This window comes from Porites lutea, chromosome 2 (assembly GCF_958299795.1).
Source record: "Porites lutea chromosome 2, jaPorLute2.1, whole genome shotgun sequence".
In the NCBI taxonomy this organism is placed as follows: Eukaryota; Metazoa; Cnidaria; class Anthozoa; order Scleractinia; family Poritidae; genus Porites; species Porites lutea.
This window is the reverse complement of record NC_133202.1, coordinates 46,778,690-46,804,308: the sequence shown is the minus strand read 5'-3', so window position 1 is coordinate 46,804,308 and position 25,619 is coordinate 46,778,690. Positions and strand designations below refer to the sequence as shown.

At 38.9% G+C, this 25,619-nt stretch overlaps 2 protein-coding genes across 8 annotated transcripts in view; both read left to right on the top strand.

Moving 5' to 3' along the window:
* The window catches only part of LOC140928833 (death domain-containing ATP nucleosidase-like), a 43,051-nt gene that overhangs the window by 3,184 nt on the left and 14,248 nt on the right, over window positions 1-25,619 (top strand). For 2 of the 6 annotated variants that reach the window (XM_073378621.1, XM_073378622.1), the window contains exons 2-7: window positions 1-478; window positions 776-961; window positions 3,483-3,545; window positions 6,609-6,704; window positions 7,862-7,924; window positions 8,378-9,737. The exon at window positions 1-478 is cut by the window's left edge and continues 222 nt beyond it. The exons of 1 other annotated variant lie outside the window; for it this stretch is intronic. In XM_073378621.1, coding sequence (XP_073234722.1) covers window positions 1-478; window positions 776-961; window positions 3,483-3,545; window positions 6,609-6,704; window positions 7,862-7,924; window positions 8,378-8,667 — 1,176 coding nt within the window. In that variant the 3' untranslated portion in view covers window positions 8,668-9,737. Of the gene's footprint in view, window positions 479-775; window positions 962-3,482; window positions 3,546-6,608; window positions 6,705-7,861; window positions 7,925-8,377; window positions 9,738-25,619 lie in introns of those variants that run through there. 3 more of the 6 variants (XM_073378625.1, XM_073378623.1, XM_073378624.1) reach the window with 3 other exon arrangements.
* LOC140927099 (uncharacterized) lies at window positions 15,625-22,706 on the top strand. 2 transcript variants are annotated; one of them, XM_073376755.1, is made up of 8 exons: window positions 15,625-16,320; window positions 16,449-16,634; window positions 17,352-17,441; window positions 19,468-19,527; window positions 19,808-19,897; window positions 20,938-21,207; window positions 21,483-21,572; window positions 22,149-22,661. In XM_073376755.1, the coding sequence occupies exons 1-6, from the start codon at window positions 15,636-15,638 to the stop codon at window positions 21,090-21,092; spliced, it is 1,266 nt and encodes a 421-aa protein (XP_073232856.1). In that variant the 5' UTR covers window positions 15,625-15,635; the 3' UTR covers window positions 21,093-21,207; window positions 21,483-21,572; window positions 22,149-22,661. The 2 variants fall into 2 exon arrangements, with proteins under 2 accessions (XP_073232856.1, XP_073232857.1); XM_073376756.1 differs by lacking the exon at window positions 16,449-16,634 and having other exon boundaries at window positions 22,149-22,706.

The following is a 25,619-nucleotide window of genomic DNA, read 5'->3' as shown; positions in this document are numbered from 1 at the left end:
TTCGGGTATATTGGTGAAGATGACGCGACAAAGCTAAAAATTGCCTTGATGAAATGCAGTGCGGGCTCGACCGGCCCTGGAGGCTCCACTGTTGTTGTTCAAAATGCCGTTGCTGTCTTAAGGCCAAAAGCTGTTATCAGCGTGGGGTACTGCGCAAGTCTAATCCGTGAAAAAGCCAAATTAGGAGATGTGGTAGTTTCAGCAAAGCTAACAACATACGCACCCGTCAAAGTTGGGGAGAATGGTGATATTGAGGAACTAGGTCACAGTGTGCCTCCCAAAAAGCATCTTGCGGACCTCATTAAAAGTGTTGATGACGGCTGGGAAGCACCTCTAAAAAAGCCAGGTGAATTAGTCCCGACGGTATTCCGCGATGGGGTATTTCTGAGTGGGCCTGAGGAAGTCAAAAGTCAGCAACGATGTGCCCAACTCAAAAAGCGATTCCCAAACGCTGTTGCAATAGAAATGGAAGGAGAAGGTAAATGTGAAGTAACACAACTAAAGCGTTTTATGATAATGTTCGTGGTATGTTGTTCTTTGCCAAACATTCAATTTTCACAAAGGGGAGGACGAGCTTGGCTTTCCCTTAGTCGAATTATATGCTCGTGTCTAGATATAATACTTATTACGCCAAGTATAAACTGCCTAACACGGCTGAGACAAGAGCTGAATAGTCGTCAAACCTGTATTATTGATAAAAAAAACCACTATATCAAGGTTTTCCCGTTCTTACGAGTCTATTTTCTTCTTTTTGTCCCACTTGCTTTATTCTTAGGCCTCTACGCTGCTGCACATGCTCTAGACATCGAGTGGATTATCATTAAAGGCATCTCTGAATACGCAGACGGTAGCGGTGCTTCACAGGACTCCTGGAGACGATTTGCCAGTGTAATGGCGGCTTCATTGACCGTTAATATGCTCAGCGAGTCCATTGTTTTCCCAACGTGGCCTCATTATGGAGGTGAGGCTTGAAATCATTTCTTGGACTGAGCGCTTTAAAACAATCTTCTCCTTGTCACGCGGTGTAGTTTATTTGTTCTGTAACCAAGGGCACCCAACGACTGTTTTCTGTAAAATATCTGTTCGGATAAGCAAGTAGTGCCTAGAATTTTAAGTTACTTGAGGACGGCTAAAATTTCTAGACGCCCGTTCATTCATGTACAATTTTCGATGTTCAACTAACAATTCCCTGCGACTTTCGGAAGTTCATTTTTTCACATTTCACTCCCCGGGTTAGGCTATTTTTCGTAGAAAAAAGCAAACCTAAAATTTTCGGGTTCAAACGAGTGACAGAAAGAGGAATCAGAAAAATTCTCTCCTTGGTAATACGTTAAATTGCTCCTAATATTTTAGGGAAAGTGCTACCGAAGCCCTTGTAATTTCGAAAAGACTCAAGTTCCCCTAGGATCATTCATGTAAGATGACCGAACAGATACAACTGAAATTTTATAGCGCCGCTTAGAATGCATGTCTAGAGATCTTAACGTACTCTTTTCAATGCATTTAGGAGGAAACAGTCGAACCAAGAAATCATATTGAAATTATTTCATTTCTTATGCACAATACATTTAAATTCTCATTCCCAGCTTATTTGGTGACTCTAGGTCCCCTGCATTCCTTATTGATTCCCAATACAAATCTGGATTATTTCCGTCTGAGAGTTTTTGTGTTTTTGTCTCCTCTGCTATTATAAATGGAACCTTACATGCAGACAAACACAAAGAAACCCGATTTCTTACCGTTTTGGAAATCACAGTAAAATCGTCTTATTATCACAAAGAACTCTGACCCGATTTCGTTAGTGCTCCCCTTGTTGTCGTTCGGTGCTGTGCAGTACATTTACATTGATTTAATACGACGAAAAGATAAGATATCTTTTTTTCTACGGTTGGAAATGCTAAACGTGTTATATATAGAGGATATTACATGGCCGCGCGGAGGTACGAGATTTCTCTTCGAGTGTTGAAAAATATTTCACGAGTGAGCGCAGCGAACGAGTGAAATATTTTTTCAACACGAGAAGAGAAATTTCGTATCTCCGCGCGGCCATGTAATATCCTCTATTAATAACACGTTTAGCATTTCCAACCGTAGAAAAAGAGACAGCTGATTTATCCCAAATTGCACGAGAAAAATAGTGTGATTACTTGTTAATAATATACATGCAAAAATTTGGCTTGCTTTTCCTCTTTACGTGTCACAGCGTCACCCCTCCTTGTTCCCGCCTACAAATGACAACCTCGACCAAGACTGGTCTAAATTTTGATAGGTGAATATTGATGGATAAAAACGCACTAGAAGCTAGAAATTTGTTTACGGAAAACTGAAGCCTTTTGTCGTTTTACATTTTTAACTTTCAAGTTATTCCACTGCCGCCACGGAAAGAACTACAACTTCGATCAAGATTCCTTTGTTGTGTTTTGTATATTTGGGTTTTAGTTGAGGAAAGCGTCTCAACGGTGATTTCATCAATGGGTGTTTTTGTCTCGTTAACGGCGGGCATAATTATTTTAAGTTTCAGTCATAAGGTACGGTGACTCATAAGATAAATATGCACAAGCCTTTGAGCAGTTTTCTGACTGAAAGTGAAAAGGAGAAGTTCAGAAGAAAACTTCGTTGTCATGTTGGTTTTGAAAAAGAGGCTTTAAGCGGCGTATGTTCATCTAGTTAATTCGCCTGCCAAACGTGAAGCCGGCTAAAATACAACCAAACAGAAAACATATGGTTTTAAAAAAGATTTTCCGCAACTCTTCAATCACACTACTTTCTAATGAAAAGTGATTCTGTTTTAAGAATCTTTTCCTGTTTTGAGTCTCCGTCAAGAATTTTGCGTTTTGCTATTAGGGGCGGGGGGGGGTCCTATTCATGGCTTTTGTTTCTTCTGGTTTCTTTCTTGGAGAGTGGGTCAAAATGCCGCGCAATGAAACTGAAATCAGAATTGCTATTTGATTATGGTTACACGACTTGCGATTTACGTCTGTTTGCACATTCTTCACCCTCACCGAAAAATATACAAGGGAGTTGTCGATTATTCTACTGACAGTCCCTTAACTCTCCTGGCGCTGTCGATCAATTTAATTTCAACATTTAGCACTGAAAAATTTCAACTTTGTGTACTGTTTGGGATTAATTGGCGTGTTCTCAGCCAATGAGCGTGCTGAAATTATTGCATGTATATTATTAGTATATCAATTATTAGGAACCTCTAAGGTCTGAAACGCTAGAAAGTAAAATAATTCGGTTAAAGGGAACATTACTATATTATAAACGAAACGTTAATCACTGTAACTGGCCCTACGGTCCTACTCGAGACCATAGTTACGCAGATAATCTCGCTCGCAGGGACGATTGTAAACAGTCTAATCACTACCATATAAAAATTTGTTATTTCATAAATTGACATAATTTCTATTAACTTCTCTTATTTTTTTCAACTTCATATCTGAGACAAAAATTTATGCTTGAATTTCACTTTTTTATAGACTCTCCTTCAACATCATCTTCGGCCGGCGCTAAGAAGCGAAAAGGAGATGCTCTATCAACAGGTGATTGAAAGGGTATCAATACAAACTACGAATAACATATTATTTATATCACATATAGATAAGTTAAAACCTTTGGTTCATGTCCCGTTCTTTTTGACCCCACGTCTTAGCTTTCAGATTATGAAAGAAGTTTGCACTTCAACCCAGCCTTCGCCGGTTTCCGTCGTTTAAAGGGGGGGGAGGGGAAGGGGCAATTCTCCTGCTTGAAGCTGGTGGACAGAAAGGACCTTTTTTCATTAAGAGTTAATTAAATAATTTACCATTCTTTTCAAATAGACCAATAGCCGGTTTTTGCCTGTGCGCTTCCACGTCTCCAAAAACGATGCATGCTAAGGTCCCAGTGGCGGATCTAGGGGAGGAGCCCGCCCCCTCCCCCCCCCCCCCCGCCCTTCCCCCCACCTATTTTTAGACCAAACTAAGGCCCGAAGGGCGGAAAAAAATTGTTTTGGAGACCGCCCCCCCCCCCTCCCTCTTATGTAAGGGTCTGAATGACGGTGCCCCCTAGTCGAGGTCTGGATCCGGCACTGGGTTCTTTTGTTAGGTACAGAGTGAGTTGCCAAACTGAGCCGTTTCTTGTGTTTTTTGTGACTCGACAGGAGCGGAGGAGAATTAAACTGGGAGCAATTCTGAAAAAAATTATAACTAAGAGCAGATATATCAAAAAACGTAAAATACATATATCTAGATTTTTGAAAACCGGGTTAGCAAAAATATCAACTCATTCTACTACTTGGCAATTTAAAACAACAAAACTCATTCAAAGGCCGATTAAAAGCCTTTATATGACGCCGGGCAGTACGTTAATGGTCCCTAGAAGCATTCCAACGAGTCCCAATTTAAAATGACGCAAATTTTAGAACATTTATTCAGTAAACTGACTTCGCGAAGTTTCGATTCAAACCGGTGTCATTTAAGTCTAGAAATTTTTAAGTTGAGTGAGCTGCAGCGAAAGAGTACCTGGTTAAGGCTTACATAACAACTTAAATAGTTAGCAGAAACACTACTTTTTTCGATAAACAACAGGATTCCGCATGGAATAGACAACAAACTGAATGAAACATAGTGTACAAATTATCACCTTCTTATCTGCAAAAACCGGCCTATGGTGCAATGCCATTAGAGTTTTCTGGCCAAACCGCAGTTCTACCACGCGATCACATACCTGTCAACACCATGCGGAAATCACACAATCACACACTTTAGCGGCACTGATAAGACTATCCACAACCACGCATAATCACGTTTAACATAAGCGAAATGTCATCGAATAACTCGGAAAAACTCAGCCAATTGCCAGATAAACAGCCTCTGGACTTTTCTCTTACACTCGTCTTATTCAAGTTCCCGGATGTAGAGTCAAACGGTCGGCGGATCACCTTAGCCTTGTTTTCACCAGAAAAAAACGACGTCTTGGCCTAGGTCAAAGTTCACCTAAAATTTTGTTCTCACCGAATTCATTTGACTCCTAAGAGCCTTTTCCCGAGGCCAAAGACTTAGTGGTCACCTTAGAAAAGCGAACAATATCGTACCTTTCTGTCTCAGCCCGGATCAGGGTGATTGATCCGTTTAGCCAAATGAAACGAGAATATAATACGATATTGGACGATGTAGACTCTGAAAATCGTAATAACTTTGTCCCATTTCAGAGCTTTACATGATGCTCTCCGGGAAACTTTTCTCAAGGTGACTAATATATAAAACTAAACTGCTAAACTGCTAAACGGCACCGAAACCAGCTTTAGGCGCCCGCTGATTTCAAACTGATAACTGTCACTTGTGTTAAAGAAAGAATTCTGGGTAGGGAAAAAAATAAGGGGGGTGGGGGGGTAAGATAGTAATTCTGTCTACATCTACTTCTACACAAATCCCTAACCACAAGAAAAGCCAAAAAAATACGACATAAGCAAACAGCAAAGTAAACAAGGGAAGTTGCGAAAAATTACAAAATGTTTGCTAACCCGGTTTTTATTACTCCAGGTAGACATGCATGCTCAGATTTAGCCTTTAGTTGCAAAAATTCAGTTCATACCCGAATCCAGTGACTAATGTTCTTTGATTTTTACATTTTAGGAGCAACAGCTAGTGTCTGTCCTACAATTCATTGATTTCTTTTTCAAAAGCACACGAAATGCAACCTCAGAAAATCTTTTTATTTTTTTAATGTTGCCGGTAAAACAGACAAACCTACTTCCGTAGTAAGCCTAATGCGCGGGAAACTTGCATCGTCCGCGCTCATACGGACCTCTCTAAAAATCCCGCCTAAGATCTTGCTCTTACTTACATGTTGTACTTTAACTAACATGTAGCCACTTACACGTTTAAAGTTAACGTTCAATATAAAATTGCAAATTACTCGTCAAAACCATACCATGTACGTTCCTTAGTTAGTGGTGATAAATTAGTAAAGGTACAAACACCACCACTGTTTTTCCACCAGTTTACCCTGCTTTTCTATTTCACACTTGTCATAGTAGGTAACACCGCTGACCAATAGCTACCACAGAGCTACTAACAAATTCAGACAGGTTCAAGTTGTCCCTCTCGATCACAGCTCGTTGGTCCTCGTTGCGTCAAGGACTTCTCTAGCGTCATCAGTTAAATCCGGTTACCTTCTTTGGTCAAAAATAAATCCAAAGTATTCATGTAGACAGATAAACTCAAAATACTTGCCTCCAGGGTTAGAGCAGTTAGCTTTCCGTGTGGAAAAGCATTGTAGACTGAGAACCTCTTTCAGCTCAAGTTACTTTTTTAATTGTTCACATATTTATGTATGAAATTATTTACTTATTTATTGATATATTTATTTCAGTATTTTCTTTTTCTGGTTTTCGGTTATTATCTCTAGGTTTGTCATGCTTTGTTGTAATACATGAGACCTTTAGTTTAGCTAAAGTAAGACGGAGAAGGGTTGTCTCCGTAGTATGGGCTATTTATAGAGTAAGGGTGCAGAGGGAAAGTCAGAAATTTGTTTTGATCAACTAAATATTTCTATGATTAACAGTACTACTTAAGTTGCTGAGTTTCATTTCTTTTCTTTTTTTTTCTTTTTACTGATACCTAAAGAAGAGCCAGCTCCAAAAACAAGCAAAACGACATCAAGTAGCAATCCCAGTGATGCTGATCATGTAGAAGAGGCGACTTCGGGGATTTCAGATGACGGTATAATTTTGTTGTTATGTATGAATGTAAGCTCTTTCGACAATAAGTCCATAAAACATCTCTAACATCAGAAAATAGGTTTTCATTTGTTGCTGATATCCCTAGAAATCCCATCATTTTTGAACTCTGGCCTCACTACAATAATGGAAAGACAAGTCTACCTCCCTCCTCACGTGACTACCAAACTGAAGTGTTTAATTTTTCAAATGATAATTATAAAACAAACAACCACTAGTATTCCAAGATACAACAGACCAAGACGCAACTGATTCTACACCTGAATGTGGCTTTTTTTATTTAAAAATAAAGAGGCCACAATAGCTGCGCGCAAAGCTTTTAACTGATTGTTCCAAAGACGCACCAGTCAATACAAAAGTAATCGCTTCTAACTGGCAAACATCGAAAAGTTCAGTATTCTAGTGTTAAATCGATTATTATGAACTGAATGCATGATAACTGTTTCTTCCATGAATGTTTCGATAAAAAGCCCTTTAGAATCGGTAATCTCGTACCCCTCTTATTGACGAAGCCAAAGGCGAGATCTGGTCAAGTAAGAAAATTCAATCGATTGGCTAGATTGTGAGCGAATGACGTGAGTGTTGTCTCCTGCGCCCGCTATTGCGTATGCAATTCATTCTCTGCAAAGTCTTCCGTTCCGTTCAAATAAATATTTTCACTGAAGAAGTAGTTTTCCGTCTCAATATAACTTGTAAAACTAGTTTAATCTTATCTTTAAAGACTTTTAAAAACTTTCTCTCGGTATCAATAAAGACTTTTGAAAAGGGTAAAAAAAAATTCTCGCGCAGAAGTTGACGCGTACTGCTTTGAGGTTTCAGCGCGCGCTATGATAATTTAATTCAAACCATAAACTAACCATGTTTAAACTAACTTTCGTGTTGAATTTGATGATACAAAGGACAATAACAATAACAATAAATTATGTCATGCACATAAATCATGTTTGCAGTGAGTTTTCATTTCCCCGCGCGCATTTAATTTCGCCCCTTCTAACCTGTAAGTTTTTTCAGTTTCCTTATGAAACGATCACAGCGCCGATAATGCAGACCAAGACTCACTATGCAAGGGCCAAAAGCTACCTCAGGACTTGATGTACATAAACTTTGTTACTAAGTAGGATTACAAATTTTTCTTTCCAGTTCAAGGTAAGCGTGGTGAACAACCAAACAAAGGCAAGAAAAAGCCCGTATCTGGTGATAAAGGTATAAATATAGTAGCTATGTAAAGGTTCATTTAATCTACATTAAAGTTTTATGTTGATTTCATCTTCCTTTCAACCGCTTTGATGTCACAAGCAGACTTTTTCTTGACAAGACCCTTTTAATGGGATCTATTCTGCAAAATGATTCTGGGTTTGCCACTTACGGGTTTACGTGATATAGTAAAAGGAAAAGTGAGCTCAATCTTTTCCCAAGAAGTAATTTACTGAAGTAATCGATTACATTACTTAAAGCTCCAGTAGCTGTCATATAGGTTGTCCAAACCTCACGACATGTCTGGAATCAAGTGGGTTAAAATAATGGCCATATCACAAAGCAGCAGTTCTATTTATTGATGTGATGATAAGTTAGGAATATGAAATGCATCTTTTTGTAACTCTGATGCGTTATTCTTATACATACATAAAATAAATATGTGCTATCATTATATTACAGCTTTAATAAGAGATGGTTCGCCTGAACAAGACCACTTAGAACGCTTGTCAAAAAAGCTAGGGACCAAGTGGGAAGCTGTTGCTCGGCGCCTCAAGTTCGAGGCTGAAGAAATTACTGCATTTGACGAAGAGAATAGAAGATTACCAGACAAAGCCTTTAAAATGCTCTGTGCGTGGAAAAGTAGGGATGGTAGAGAAGCAACTTACGTAGTCCTGTATAAAGCCTTGTCTGATAAACTTGTGCAGCGTAAGGATTTAGCAGAGACGTTTTGCCTACGTAGCAGTGAGTAGTACCTGCAAAAGGCCATTTTAGATGCGATATATTTCATCCACCTCTTTTATACTTTTTGCAAAACGTAATATACTTTTAGCCCTTTTTAAATAAATTTGTACATACTTTTTTAAAACTTGCTCGAAAGAAAAAACTGACGGCTGTGGAACTGGTGGACCATTGGCACCAAACAAAAATATTTCTTTTTTAGAAACCCGGATTTTTTTATTCATGATTCCAGATACTGAAGTTGAATCCTATTTCCAATTACGAACATCCGAGAGACGTTTGTAAATTTCCCGTTTCCGTAACAGGGTGTTCAAAGGAGTGAAATATTTTTATGTTTACTCAGGCCGATGTTTCTCGCATTTACTATGAACAGTTGAAATACGTAAATTCCTCAAAATAAGTCGAAAGTAAAACGACCCCATAATCCTACACGCACTCAGGAAAGACAGCTGAACACGGGGCACTAGAACTACATTTTAAGATTAAGCTTAACCGTTAATTACATGCGTCAGCCACAAAAAACTAAATTTTAACATCGTTGATATTACAGTGCATGAACGCCCATTACCTTCCTCCTCCACCAGCTTTTACAAGTATTTTTGAGAGCGATCTCAGGGCACAAATAACGTCACGAACGGGGTTTTCCTCCTCGTCTCGGCCCCCTTCAACACAACTTTCCTGAGCAATATTTAAATCATTTATTGTATCCCCAGATGGAGCGACTGGGGACAGGCGTGACAGCCCCCAAGCAACAGTAAGCCGCGTGACTCGTCCTTATACATTTAAATATTTCGTTTCTAAAGATAGTTCACTTTTGGTAAGTTTCGCTGACACTTCTCGAGGTTCACCTTTTTTAATTTTATTGTAAACCTCAACAGTTTATTAATAACCTTAGGTACGCCTTCAGATTTTATATCAAATAGCGTGACTGTGATTTAAAGCCCACTCCTAGTTACCTGTTATAGTTTTTAAGCAATGTACCAAGTACATAAGGTTGTACATAGCAGCTATATATATAGTTGTTTTGTTGCCACCAAGTTTTTTTCACTTACTTAGTAACCATGTACATGTTAGAACTTTGTCAGTCTACAATAAAGTTGTGTTTCATGTTTTCGTGCTGTCTAGTTCAGTACAATGATCTGATTACAGTTGTTGGCTTCACACTAGAAGCTAAGTTAGTTTCAAGTATTAAAGCAATTGATTCTGAGCACTTGAAAATCGTGAAATGATGTAGGCATGTCACAAACGCGATTCCTGGCCACATAGGCTAAAACCACAAGACCTTTGCGCTTCATGGGAAAAAAAGTTTTTTGTAGTCTCGTTATTCTATTTATTTATTTTTTAAAGAGATGCTTACGTATTTTGTTTTCTGCGAGGGCTTGGCAGCGGCACAAAAAAAAAACACAAACAAACAAGTAAACAAACAAAAAAGCGACCTCTTCTTCTGTATTTCTCTAGAATTGTTCAACAACGCGCTTTTCGGCAAAGAGATCTTCGTAGGTCTTGGGCGGCGCTTGTCATCTTCCGCAATACTTTTAACTTGAAAGGAAACTTGAGATTGATTTCGTTATAAATGACTATTTGCTTCTTGCGTTTGATTAAAAAAGTTATCAAAAATGTGGGCTCGTCAAAGCAGGTGTTTATGGGTAGAGTAATTCTTTGGATCAACACTAAAGTTGACTGCATCAAGGCTACCATTAATAGACTGGCGCTTCCATATTAGATAACCCTTTTTTTAACCCCTGGTGCACCGATGCGAGGGCGAGAGCTACGTAATTACAGTTTTTGGTCTCGTTGTTATAAAGTCGGGTGTGATTATTCACCATGTTCACATAGATCAGAGCAATCGAGGGCCGTCTAGATGGTTTTCAAGTGACTTCTAGGAATGCAAAGTGCTTTGGGAGGGTTCAGCCAAAAGAGAGGCCCAATAGAGTACACCAACCCGATATCCCCTGGGTGAAAGGGAAAGTTTTCGCATTGGGCGTATGGTTCACAACGGGCAAACGTAATGCTTCGTTCCAAAAACGACGCAAGGATTCAGTGAAATTAAAAATTAATGTCATCGAATTATCGCAACTTTGGAGGTTCACTTTATTGGGCAAAATCACTTTTATCAAAAGTCTTCTAGTCTCCCAAGTTATTTATGCGGAGGCCGATCTTTGGGAATTTAGAAGATGGTTGTCATTCACCAAAACCTTTGGCTGCGTCCAGTTCACAGTTTATGTTCCGTCTCAACTCTCAAAGGGATTCTACCCAATTGGTTAATTAGGTCGATTATGTTGTCTTTGCAAAATTGTACCGACAAACCGTTAATGCGGTTTTCAAATTTTGAGAATAGTGACAGGTACACGAAAAGGACCAGTAGCTTTTAGTTTCAATTTCCTCTACTGTTGTAGGAGAAATAATAAAGCTATTACAGGAAGGAGTTTTTAAAAAGTCTAAAGGAGACATTTCAACATTTGGTATTGCGCAAGCAAAGTCCTTTCCAATATTAGCGAAAAAATTATTGAGCACATCGGCAATTGTATGACGATCAGTATCTTTAATATTTTTAAGAAAATAATTACTAAAACAAAGAAAAACAAAACAAAAAATACAATTTTTTTTAAAAACATAATTCCATATACAAGAAGGATAAAACTGACAGTTACATGAAACAACTAAGGTTTAGTTTTGGGCTTGACTTCGCTTAAGTAATATCAGGGTTATTTTTTGTCAATGAAAAAGGAAAATAGGAATGGGTGGATGCTTTAACTTTGAGGGGGACGTATAGATAACAAAGCGATTAGCTATAGAGGATAACAGGTTCAAGCCAACAAATTTAAAAAAAGGAAAATTTTCCATTTGTTTGAAATGGTGGTCGAAGAAACAGGGAACTGCTACGTGTCTTTTGATCTCAATGAGGGAATTTAGCTTACCCTTAAGGAGACGATCCAGCTAAAAGTTTGCGTGAGTAATAATGATATCTCCCTGGTCGATGGCTGTAGAGGTTGCAACTTCAAAGACACCCCCATCAGATGAAGATTAGTTAATGCAGTATTGCTCTTGAGGTCCTTTGAAATAAATATTGTTTAACATCGTTCCAAAAACGTTTGTTGCAGAACATCTCAGAAATATTTAATCTTAATTTCTCGTTGTCAAAAACAACATTTATATCATATTGCTTAAGGTTAATTTTCTGTAAAAAATCGTAAGTGGCAATCCTCCGAAGTAAGAAATTAAACTGGTAGATGCCGTACAGTTGAAGGCGATAGTGTATGCTTCCGATTCCTATAACTTATATTTTTAACCTGAAGGCCTCTAAGCCACTTTCCCGTCTTCCGAAGGGTGAAGAAGTTCCTTTTTTACAGTAGAGACTTACAAATAAAATTATTAATATTACTTTTAGATTTTAGTTCACTTTTGATTACTCCTTCAGTAGAATTCACTTCATGCTTCGGTTCATTTTGTAGCTCACTTATAAACAATTTTACAGCTGAAACGAGACCCCAAATTTCCAAATTTCAACCCATTTAAATCCTGAAAATTCTATTTCATTACATCATATCCGAGGAGGTTCCCACCCTCATCTACTAAATGAGAAATTTTGCAAATTCCATAACCGATGCAGAGAAATTCAACTTCGCCCAGGCTGATAGGACCTCGCAGAGAAAAAGGTTACTCATTCGTAACAAGGGAATGTCGTCTTTGTGTAGATTGCAAGAGAAAATTAGTTTCGCACCATGCATCTTTAGACTGTCATAAAAAAATCCATTTCCCATTATTTTTCGTATCGAGGTATTTCTTGATCCAGGAAGCTTTATGAACGTATTTATGTCGATCATCCTCAGACCACCCTCCAAATAATCCTTTATTGTAAACTCTCTTTTAATGTTGTCGCCTTTACCTTCGCTATAAAACATTTAATTTCATGGGCTATTAGCTTCTCAAAGGGGTGTAGTGGGGGCGGGGAGGGGGGCAGAGATGCATACGTATGGGTAAGGATTCTTTTCCAAGACTATTGCTGTGATATGATTTTCTCTTTTTGTTTTAAAATCAGTTAAGTATAAATTTCTAGATTTAAACAGGTTGAAGGTTATTCGTTGTAATTTTTTGGTTTTCAGCAATTAAAAGCATATAAATGGAAGCTTCGCTTTTAGTCTTAGCCTGAGAAAACAGACGACATTTCGCGACGTCACCGGTAGTTTCGTAGGCTCCCCGCAGACGTCCTTTGGAGTTCGTTCGTCACGCATTCATTTCTCTTCCACCGTGGGGGAGAAATGAATGCGTGACGAACGAACCCCAAAGGACGTCTGCGGGGAGGCTAGTAGTTTCGTTATTTCGCGAGAAAACTACCGGTGGCGTCGCAAAATATCATTTGTTTTCTCAGGTTATTTTAGTCTTGGCTAAATCTATATATTATAAATACAATGAATATTTCGGCAGGGATCTACAGAAACGCGGGGTATTGAGATTCCTAAGGTACAAAATGATGATATGGGCATACTAAGAGAGAAGGAGCTCATTCTCTCTTGGCATCGTTAATTTAAAGATCTACAACTTGTGGAAGTCCGCTGTGGTCGATATGCTTACCGTCTTTCTGTTTTCACAACAGGGATCAAGTCCAAAAGTGTGATCCCCGTTCCGACAGGCAGTTCAAATTTCATTAGCAGAACTGTTTCCATGACAACATGTTAATTTCACAATAATTTCTGAGTGCCGAAAGTACTTAACCATTCATTCGCCTGACAAGGGAAATTTCCCTAGAATTTCCTTCAATTCATCGATATTTTTATGAGAAAGGTTAAGAAAGCAAAGAGTAAGTCATTTTCATTTAGCTGCGGATGGTCGTAGATGTATTTCTGGTCTCTTATCCAAGTCAAGAGAAGGACTCTAAGACTATCTTTACTCTAACAAGTTGCATAACAAAATTTGTTGTCACGCGATTCTTCACATCACAAAGGAACAACACTCATATTTAGGATTGCTTAAACTGGGACTGAAGGTATCTCATTTGATCTGGTATCTTTTGAGGTAATTAACCAAATACTAATACTAAAATTCACATCAATCCACTTCACATTCATTGCTTGTGACTCGTGACGCTCGCTTAGCCAAATACTAATACTAAAATTCACATCAATGCACTTCACATTCATTGCTTCTGACACGTGACGCTCGCCGATTTGTCAGACTGGATACAGTATGTTGCCCAGTATCCGGACACTTCAGTTTAAAATTGCAATAACTTTCCTTTGTTAATCGCAAGAGCTCTGAAATTTGGCCCAGAAAAAATCTATCTAGTCCTTAATATGACGAAAGACAGTTTAACTTTTTTGCCTTTGTTTCCATCGCTAAATTAATATTTTTGCAGAGCTCCTATGTTGCCCAGTATCCGGACAGCTGGCCCAGTATCCGGACACAACAATAACAACGTAACTGTACATAAATTTCGACAGGCAAGCGACTTATAAGCTTCTCTTGCACTTGCAAAGTAGTCTGGCAATCGATTCCGAAAAAATAACCTAGCATCGTGAAATAAAACATAACAAATGACTGGGGTATGGTGGGGAACGCGAGCCGCTGTTTTAAAAATGGTATAATTTCTCACTTCTTTGTCTAGGAACTTTTTCACTGATTTAAGGAAGGCATCCGTGAACATCCCGAAGCCGCAGTTTGCAAGCTCAATTAGCCAATCTGCAAACGACTTTCTTTCTTCATTTTTTATTTAAAGACAAGCTTGGGGAAGGGACCTCAACCCGACGGTCAAAGGTCACTCTCCTATTTAGTCTGACCTGCAGTGTTGATTTCTTCATGCTCAGTCCCCACAATAAGCCTACTTTTCTAGCACTAATTCCTCCTTCTTTCACATCTCTCAATCCCTTTGTGACATTTTTTAGACCATTGCAACCCCATTCTAGCAGTCCCAACTGGGAAAAGTATGAGAATTCCAGGTTCAACTCGGACGCTTTCAGTTATATATAGAAAATGCAGTCACGCGAAAGAAGCGGCGCACACGAAATCAAGTCGCCTCTGAATGAGTGAAGAAAATTTCCATACGGAGTTGAGTATAGTTACAGTTTACGACTATATCATATATCCTAAGCTTTAATTATAGTCACTGATATGAAATAAATCTTATCCGGAGAATGTACACAGCTAATTCATCGATTGTGTACAGCAAAGAAAAAACTGTCCGGATACTGGGCACATGACATCAAAACTTAGTGAATGTTTCTGGCTTCCGTTATTCCAAACAAATCGAATTTCAAGGAGAATTAATAAACTTTCTGAAAACCTGACTTCCTTAAGTATCTTCACTTTAAAAATAAAACAGTTTCTTTGAAAATAACACACATTACCCTCCCTTTTCTGACCAGCACTAACTTTACTGCGCAGTAAACAGCGTAAATATTAGCCATGAAAAGTTTATTCACCTGAACAGAACGGCGTCTTCTGCGACTGTTTCGCAAGCTTTCAAATCTCCAAAACTTTCATCTTAAAGCTGAAATGTTCAGCTTTCATTCGAAATACTTCGTTTAACGAGAACTGAAAAGGGCGCCTCAAAAATTGAGTTTTTGTTTCAAGTGTCCGGATACTGGTACCGTCCGGATACTGGGCAACATACTGTAGCATATTTAAATATTCCGAATGGAAGACGGCGCAGTACCGACGTTTTAGTCGACAATATGTTTGACTCGATCAACCTCATTTCTTTTACTTTATTTTTTAGCTTGAACTTCCTATAAACACACCAACTTTGTCTGGGAGTAAACATTTCTATTTTGTGCACTGATATAGTAATTAAGTTGAAATGTCCGCTCTTAGGCGACTGAATTTTCTTTGTCTGTGGTATATTTTTAAAATGTTTTTCATCTTCAAAAAATCTTAAAAGTTGTTTCGACTTTATACATCTAAGAGCAAAATAAAGTTTAATAAATAAAGTTTATGTTGTCTGGGTAAATTTATTGACAGGTACATGCAAATCAGGTCGTCAAAAATGGCTTGCGCGCAAGATCCACCGGAAGTCAACATGACCCTGCTCAAGACAAAGGACCTAAAGGGCAAGAGCATAAGTTGGGAGATTATAGAGCTCCCGATAGACTCTCTGCTGCTGACAATGAAAGAATGCGAGTTTTTAAGTAGCCTTTCATTCCTGAATCGTGGATTTACCAAGAGTTATCACAAAAGAGTAGGATATGTGTACTTTGGGTATATTGGTGAAGATGAAGCCACGAAACTAAAAATTGCCTTGATAAAATGCAATGCGGGCTCTGCCGGTCCTGGAGGCTCCACTGTTGTTGTTAAAAATGTCGTCGGTGCCTTAAGGCCTAAAGCTGTTATCAGCGTGGGGTACTGTGCAAGTTTGAACCACCAAAATGCCAAAATAGGAGATGTTGTAGTTTCAGCAAATCTAACAACATACGCAGCTGCAAGAATCCAAGAGAATGGTGATATTGAGGAACTTGGTCACAGTGTGCCCCCAAAAAAGCATCTTTCGGACCTTATAAAAAGTGTTGATGAAGGCTGGGAAGCACCTCTAAAAAATCCAGGTGAATTAGACGTGAAGGTAGACCGCGATGGGGTATTTCTGAGTGGGCCTGAAGAAGTCCAAAGCAAGAGGCGATGCTCCCAACTCAGAAAGCGGTTCCCAAATGCTGTTGCAATAGAAATGGAAGGAGAAGGTAATACTGAGCTAATTAATCAGCAATTGTTTCTTGACCTCTGGCGTTACAAAAACGTTTCGTAAAGGATGCCCTTTCTGAAGAGCCTACCGTGATTTTCTTTTTATGACACTTGTTAATATTTTTAGGGCTTTACGCAGCTGCACACGATCTAGACATTGAGTGGATTATTATAAAGGGTATCTCTGAATACGCGCACAGTAGCAGTCCTCCAGCGGATTCTTGGAGACAATTTGCCAGTGTAATGGCGGCTTCATTGACTGCTCACATGCTTAAAGATCCCATTGTATTCCAAGCGTGGCGTCATTATGGAGGTGAGGCTTGAAATCATTTCCAGGACTAATGACGCTTTAAAAGAGTTCTTCTTCCTGTTTAGTTTATTTGGTCAGTAACAGACACAGAAATCATACTGAAAGTATTTCATTTCGCACAATACATTAAAAATTCTCTTTCCCAGCTGATTAGGTGACTCCAGGCCCCTATTTTGCATTCCTTGTTGATTCCTAATACAAATCTGAATTCTTTCCGTCTGAACGTCTGCTGCTGTTCGGTATTTCCTCTGCTGTTATGAATGGAACCGGCTTACGTGCAGACACATGCAAAATGACCCGATTTCTCGGCATTTTGGAAATGGCAGTGAAATCGCCTCACTATCATAAAGAACTAGCCTAAGGTTCGCCAAATTTGTATTTCCTTTGACAACAAATTTAACACGAATAGCCAAACTTGCAAAAAACGTCTTAGATGCGGTAAGTTTTATTATAAGTTGGTATATACAATATAAAATGATATAACTAGAATATGTTCATGTTGTCCCTCAGCAGCATGAGGGCCTTAAACTGCTGATTAAAAAATAAAATTGGAATTCAAGCTTTAGCCGATCAACATCATTAGGGACGATGCCGTTGATCGGCGAAAAGCTTGGATTCCAATTTTATTTTCTAAAATCAGCAATTTAAGGCCTCATTTGAACAATTTTTTTTATCTTGAATGTATAAAATAGGGAAAATGTTTCTTGTCTCAAAATTCAGGTCAATGTTCACAGACCCGACTTCTTAAGCAGACTACACCAGCGGTACCTTCCAGAGAGGCCTTGGTTCCTGTGACTAATAACGCTAGAGGTAAGGGTAGAGACAAATCAGTCAGACTTATTTTGTAGTTTGGTTTAGCATTTCTGCACCCTTTGATTAGCTGGAAAATCTTAAAATCTTTTTTCGAGAGAGAACGAACTCGTTCTTAACTTACTTCCCTTGGTTTTCCCGTACTTCGCTCATGCAAAACTGACTTCGAAATCTCATTGGAATCTCTGCACGTATTGTGGATGGTCAGACGCTGAAACCTTTTACTGTATTAACAAATTGACGCCACTGTTTTATCTTCCTCTTATTGATGATAAAATGACGTCATAACATTGTCAGTGTTGTGGATCCACGAGCCGCAGGCCGAATCCGAATGCCGAATCCGAAGCCGAATGCCGAAGTTCGACAAATGACCGCGTCTTGCATAAATTAAAATTTTATCATTCTGTGTAAGTATAATAAAAGTTAACTAATCAGCGTGCGAGATATAATCCAGTTATTATAAAAAATTGTTTTGTCTTTAAAACATCACTTTATGATGCTATGCTAACTTGTTTCAAGTTATTTACTAGAAATTAAGAATGTTAATTGCAATCACATTGATACAACCTACATCTTTTCGTTTATTGGCTTGGTCTGCATGGAGTCTGTAAAGAAAAATTAAGTTGAAAAAATAAATTTTAACCTCAAAGTCTGAGATTTAAGTCATGTAAATTTCGACTGTATCGCACAGTCTTCATCAGCCAATTAACGCTAGGTGTTATCTCGTGAATATGTCACGTAAAAACAAATGATTGAGAATCGCGGGAAGTTCAAAACCACCATCTCTGTTTAGGGTTGGACGCTAGCTAGTTGCATAATATGATTTGGTTACTGAATTGATATTCTTTTAAAATTGTCAGTCGAAGAATTTAATTGGTTGATCATGACAAATCAAATGCTTGGATCAAAAAGCTGTTGTTTTGAGCGCTCGCTCTTCGTCACAGCGAATGAAGAAAGATCGAGGTGGAATTACTAAGGTACTATAAAGCGATAGAGTAGAGTAATTCTTAGAATCACAAAACCAAACATTGCTTTATATTAATTTTACTAAAAGACACCGACCTGACAAAATAACGAGTCAAGCCAAAAACTGGTGTTGCGGAAAGGTGTGGGTATTGTTCGGCTCTTGTATTACGTCATTTGATGATTGCACCTAATAACTGTCTCCGACTTTAACGTCAGAGTGCTGTCACACGGGCTAGAATCCAGTAGCTGATCACAGTTCTTAACAAACTCCTCTTAACCCTACTCAGACCGGAGAGCTTTTGAGGTACCCCTCCCTAAAAAGTTGGATAACATCAAAACCGTTCAAGCTATGATCGCCAAACTTTTTAAGTCGTTGTAACGTGTACCTCAACACTGATGTTACCATGGCAACCGACTTTAGACAACCATGGTTTTTCAAAATTTGCATTTTTTCTATAAAGAAAGGTTTATTTCAACCTTTACTTATTGAGTCGTTATATTACACTTAATTTAGCATTATTTTATCAAACATATTATAACTGTTCATTTAATCCAGGCTTTTAAGTGACTAATTTGAGAAAAAAACATGAATTTTAAATGACCCAATGACAAATGCTGGTTACAATATTCAGCAGAGTTCATTTCTCTCTGAATTTCATTAGTTGCCAATTGCTTCCCAAGCATCCCATTTTTTACACAGATAAAATTTTCTCTCACTATTACCTCCATTAATACGCTTTTTAAGTAAAATAGGATACGTTTAATTAGTTCAAAATGGTCTATTCTAAATAATGGATGGTTCCAGTCCCTTTCTTTCGACGACGGCGACAAGAACCAATTAACCATTTTTTTTTTCTGAGGCACCTCACTATTTAAGCATGTTTTGGTTCATGGCTACTTTGAGGGAAATTTGGATTCTGCGAATAAATCCAAAAATATCCCGTCATAATGGCGTCAAAGTACTGTCATTGTGTCTATCAAATTATGTTTACATCATGTCTGATATGAAAATTAATGCTTTCGAAATAACCGATGGTGTGGTTCCGGATTTTTTTTAAAGGTTTTCCGCCAACTTCATCATCCAGTGTTTTAAAGCGAAGAGGAGAATTCCTATCATCAGGTGATTGAAATGATATAAATATCAACTGGAAAAAGTACACTTCTCATCTATATATGTCAGATGTTGCCTACGAGCTGGCAAAAGTACAAACAGGAGGAATAACCCAGATTAAAGCTCGTTATACTATTGACCCGGTGTCATAAAAACAAAGTCCGGCGTCCTTTCTACAAGCTTCAAAATTTGGAAGCCGGTTTCTTCTCCAAATATGAAACCAGAAATAAGACCAATTCTTGTAAGTACTTCTTGATGATTTTAATTTCTACCTCCTTTTTATCCCTAGAGTCGCCTGAAAAAACAAGTAAATTGTTGCCAAGCAGATGTGCCAGTAATGCCGAACAATCAGTGGTCTCGAGTTCAAGGACTGTAGATGGTATTATTCTTTTTTTTCGTGATTTACACAATTTTATATTATCTTTTTCGATAGTAAGGTCCACAGTTGGATAAAAAAAATATAATATTCCTCACATCTGATCAGGAGCTAGAGTGCTGATGTCGCCATTAAAATCAAATTCTTCACGGTCACGTTCCTATCAGCCGGCTAGCTGAGAAGGTTCACGACGTGCGTGTTCCGACCAGTTTTGCAAGACCCTCTTCACTCTGACTGATAAATGGAGCAGCTTTCCATTCCAAATGACTTAAGGTTGCCAAAAACTATATCCATGCTACATAGTAATAAAAGGGATAACGATTTGAATTTCTATTGTTTTTCTAATTGAAAAATATAATATGTGTTAGCCAACATTTTTTCGTAGGCACCTTGCGATTTAAGCATGCTTTCCTTTATGGCTAGTTTGAGGGAAATTTGGATTCTGCTAATAAATTAAAAAATATCACGTCATAATGACGTCCAGTTACGTCATTGTGTCTATCAAGTTATGTCTACACCATGTCTGATATGAAACCAATGCTTTCGAAATAACTGATGGTGTGGTTCCGGATTTTTTGGGGTTCTCCGGCAACTTCATCATCCAGTGTTTTAAAGCGAGAAGGAGAATTCCTATCAACAGGTGATTGAAATGATATAAATATCAACTGGAAAAAGTACACTTCTCGTCTATATATGTCAGATGTTGCCTACCAGCTGGCAAAAGCACAAATAAAACAGTAGCCTGCGAAAACATCCGTTTCTCCTCGCTCTTCGTCGCTGGGGACGTTTCGCGCGAAACGTCCCCAGCGACGAAGAGCGAGGAGAAACGGATGTTTTTGCAAGCTAATTAAACAGGAGCGATAACCCAGGTTAAAACTAGTTATACTTTTGACCCGGTGTCAAAAAAACAAAGTCCGGCTTTCTTTCTATAAGCTTCAAAATTTGGAAGCCGGTTTCTTCTCCAAATATGAAACCAGAAATAAGACCAATTCTTAGAAGTACTTCTTGATGATTTTAAATTTCTACCTCCTTTATATCCCTAGAGTCGCCTCCAAAACCAAGTAAATTGTTGCCAAGCAGCTGTGCCAGTAATGCCGAACAATCATTGGTCAAGTCGAGTTCAAGGACTGCAGATGGGTTTTTCGTGACGTCAAGTTACGTCATTGTGTCTATCAAGTTATGTCTACATCATGTCTGATATGAAACCAATGCTTTCGAAATAACCTATGGTGTGGTTCCTGATTTTTTTATAGGTTCTCCTGCAACTTCATCGTCCAGTGTTTTAAAGCGAGAAGGGGAATTCTTATCAACAGGTGATTGAAACGATATAAATATCAACTGGCAAAAGTACACTTCTCATCTATGTATGTCAGATGTTGCCTACCAGCTGGTAAAAAGACAATCAGGAGCGATACCCATGTTAACGCTCGTTACACCGGTGACCTGGTGTATACAAACAAAGTCGGGCGTCCTTTCCAGCTTCAAAATTTGGAAACCGGTTTCTCCCGCAAATAAGAAACAAAAAATAAGACCAATTCTTAAAAGTACTTCTTGACGATTTTAATTTCTACTTCCTTTTTATCCCTAGAGTCGCCTCCAAAAACAAGTAAAGTGTTGCCAAGCAGCTGTTCCAGTAATGCCGAACAGTCAGTGGTCTCGAGTTCAACGACTGCAGATGGTATTCAATTTTTCCGTGATTTACACAATTTTATATTATCTTTTTTGATAGTACGGTCCACAGTTGGAGAAAAAAAATATAATATTCCTCACATCTGATCAGAAGCTAGGGTTCCATCTTAGAAGACTTTCAGACACTGATGATGTCGCCTTTCAAATCAAATTGCTCACGGTCACGTCTCTATCAGCCTTTGAACAGGTTCACGACGTGCGTGTTCCAACCAGTTTTTGCAAGAACCTCTTCACTCTCACTGATAAATGGAGTAGATTTTCATTCCAAATGACTTAAGAGTGCCAAAAACTATATTCATGCTACATAGTAATAAAACGAATCAGTTCTATTGCTTTTCTACTACTTGGTACATCATATTACAAATGAATTCCTCCATCCAATACTTTTTCAATTTATGGGACCACAACATTGCAGCAGGCTTACCTGTTCCTTGTTGTTATATTGCGAGTAACTGCCGAAAACAAAAGCCCATAAGACGGCATATTTTTCGTGGGCTAAATTTCATCCCGCACGGCCTTATAGCTCTTTGTTGAACTTCATCTGAGTTATATCCATTTATTGCAGATTTGATCAAAGGTGGTATCACAGAAAATAATGTTTCAATAGAAGAGCTGTCTTTGATGCTTGCGAACCCGCTGCTCCGCGTCGAAAGCGACTTACAGAGTCCTGTACACAGTCTTGTCTGATAAATTCGTAAACGTAGCTGAGAATTTTTACAGCTGGTGCTGCCGTAACCGTCTCGTACCACTTCCTGGGTAAAAAGAGTACAAGATTTTAAAGTGTGGTCGATTCACTAGGTCGCTGCATGCAATTAATAAAGCTAAGTCCACTCATAGTCTCTCCAAGTTGGAGAGACTATGGTGCACACCATACCGTATAGCTTTTCGTGGCGCTAAGAGTAATACACGCTCGCTATTAATTCCACCAGAGGGAACCCAGACTCACAACAGCCTACTGGAAGCCAATTTATAAAGATTTGTATGGGAATTTATCGTAGGATCGATAAAAATTAAATTTATCGTAAGATAGTTAAAATGTACATAAACAGCTATTAAGTATACATACCTCATAAAGAGTTGTGTCTGTGCTGTTTTCTTACTGTTTCCTGCCCTATAAACGCCATTTTAGGAAGTTTAACGTTTTGATTTTTCACTACTAAGAAGAAGACAAGGGAAAACTCGGCTGCCCTACGCTGCCCAAAGAAAAAGTAGCAAAAATTACCTTTCTTCCACTCCAATCGCTCCAAATCTTCGCTTGAGCATAGATCGAAGATTTTCCTTCCTGAAAAATGTCAATTTAGTTCCAAACATCCAGCCATGACCTCAATAGGAGGAGAAATTTGGAACCGCTCTTCTTCGTGGTGTACTCAACTTCTTCGTGGTGTTATCAATATTTCGGAAGGCACGGCCTTCCTTCTTAAGGGTCTTACATACAATGATGAGGTTAAGCTGAGACGTTACAATTTGAAATCAGCCTTGCTTCTTTTTTTCGATATCTCAACGTATAGCTGATTGGATCCTTTATTAGGATCCGGTCCTTGTTTTTGTAACGTTGGTCCTTGCTTCCAATTTACCTTGGGTTAGTAGCTACGCCGCACTTTGAAAATCCCCTCGACGGGGACCCGTGTTTTTCCTGCCACTTTTTTGAAAATGAGCGAAAGTGTTCCCTGGGCTCCCCTGCGAATCTGGTTTTGGCGGTTTCACATGGGTTGATTTTTCCCCTGTCCATCCCTGCCGAGGCGATTTTGAACGTGCAGTTTGGCTACTAAGCCAAGAGCAACGGCTATCGGTATACGTAGTTCATCGGTAGTACTAGTGGCATCTAAAGATGGAATGTTCCCATTCACAGAAACATAACTCCACCTCATTCAGGATTTTACCATCGCATTCCATTCATTCTGTTGACTGTACCCCACCACCTGCGGCAGTCGTCATTCCTTAGATGCTGGACTTTGTTTTTATGGTATGTTTTCTAACTTTCTGCACCACACGCTATGGAAAGCATTCAATAAGATACATTGAACCCTTCTTATGGTCAAAACTGAATAAAAACCTGCGAGAATCTACTACCTTAGCTTGTTTTAGGAATTAGAAAACACGATTTTTCAGAATATATTTTTAATAACTGTATCCGCTGCAAACTTTGTTGCGAATAGACAACCATTAAATCTTTATTGTAATACGTATTTTCAGGAGCCTATGCTCCCGGTATTTCAGTATTCTAAATATTGTTGCATCTTAGTAGTGTAGGGTTTATTCAAAGTATGTTAATTATTTTAGCACTGTAGTTTTCATTTTGCTTGTAGCATTTTAGTAGAATTTTTAGTTCCAGAAAATATCCATACCCCCCTTCCGCGCAGGACAATTTTGCTTTAGACCCGTCACCCTCCGGAAATTTCCATTCCAGGGTTTTTTTTTTCTGACCGCCACTCCCTGGAATTTCCAACTCGGTTTGGCAACCCCTGGAAAGACTATTTCTGCCAAAAATGCCCGGGGGGTGGACTCCGCATATGAAAGGGGTGGGGATGCTCGTCGGAAATTTTGAATTAAACCCCTAAAGGAGACCGATCTGGGCGGGGCCAAGCTTTTTTTAACCCCTAAAAGAGACCATGTTAAAACACAATATGTATATTTTTATATTTTTTCGCGTGCAACCCTAAACGAGACCTTCAAGGCTAAATATGATGGCGTTTTGCCCAGAACACCCTAAGTGAGACCAAAATCTGAAATTTATATATACCCCTAAGCGAGACGACGAACATCCCCACCCCTTTCATATGGGGAGTCCCCCCCGGGCAAAAATGCTGTTGCACTGTACTACTATGCGAAAGATGATTGTTCCTGCGATAAAGAAAGAGGAAAATCCTTTGATTCATGTTACTACAGCGTCTAATAATCTCAATTTTACCTTGTAAAGACCTGTAAAGGTCTTTGTCAGTTAATGATTAACGGCAAGGCACTGAGAAACATGGAGGTGATACCTTACACGACACAAATGATGCCATCTGTAAAAGAACCTTTTAGATTCAAACTAAACACCTAGTCCCCGAGTGGGGTTTCTTTACTTGTCTTTCCTAGAACCCAACAACATTAGTACGTTGAACAACACTTGTATAATACAGCAACAGCTAAATAACCGGAAGTTTATTCATCATTCCGATTCGATGATTCAGCCGATCGTAAATAAAAAATCAACGAAGGAATCAAAAGAGTGTTAACAGTAAAATAACTGACTGCTTGCTTAGCGGAGCAGCTGCTGGTTTTTCACAACTCACGAATCTTACTCGGAACCCCCGCAAAAAACTTTCAATAAGACACCCCCACCCCCTCGAAGGTTGCCTCCCTTTGGACCCCTCCCCCCTCCGTCGCCGGGGGGGGGGGGAGGGCGCGATATTGACATCTTCTGTAGCCTGAGTATCAGGCGTTTCGGGGGGGAAGGGGGAAAGATGGAAAAAGGGAGAGAGCTGAAGGAGAGAAACGCCTTCCTTTCTCTTCTCCCCCTCCCCCCTACCCCATCTAAAATCTCCTCTCCCCTAGCCCCTTAGGAAGGCCTGATATCTGGAACTGTACAATAGTTTATTTAGTTTCCCCAAGCATCAAGCCCTATTTTGGGGCTAAATTATGACACTTTAATAAAGGTTCTATCTATCTATCTATTTCTGCAATTTCTTGTTGTACTTTGTGCCTCAGTGTTCGCCATAAAGGCAAATTTTGACTGTTGAAAGGCTTTCTTGGGTCTGTTATCCGTTTGTTATCCAAAATTATCCGAGGCTTGTCGCTACGGTTACACTTTGTACTTTGTACCGGATACGCTTGTGTCCACAACTGGGATCAAGATGAAAATAATAAATCTGAGTTCAAAACAGTTCAAATTTAATGAAGAAACAACATTACACAATAATCAAATGATCAACCTCGTCTGGGGTTGACGCAATTTTGAAAACCAAGAAGACCGGGAAGCTCGAGAAGCGCCCGTGGTATGTATTCGTGATGGATCTCGCTATAATTTATGAATTCCGGGAAGTACGTAGCCATT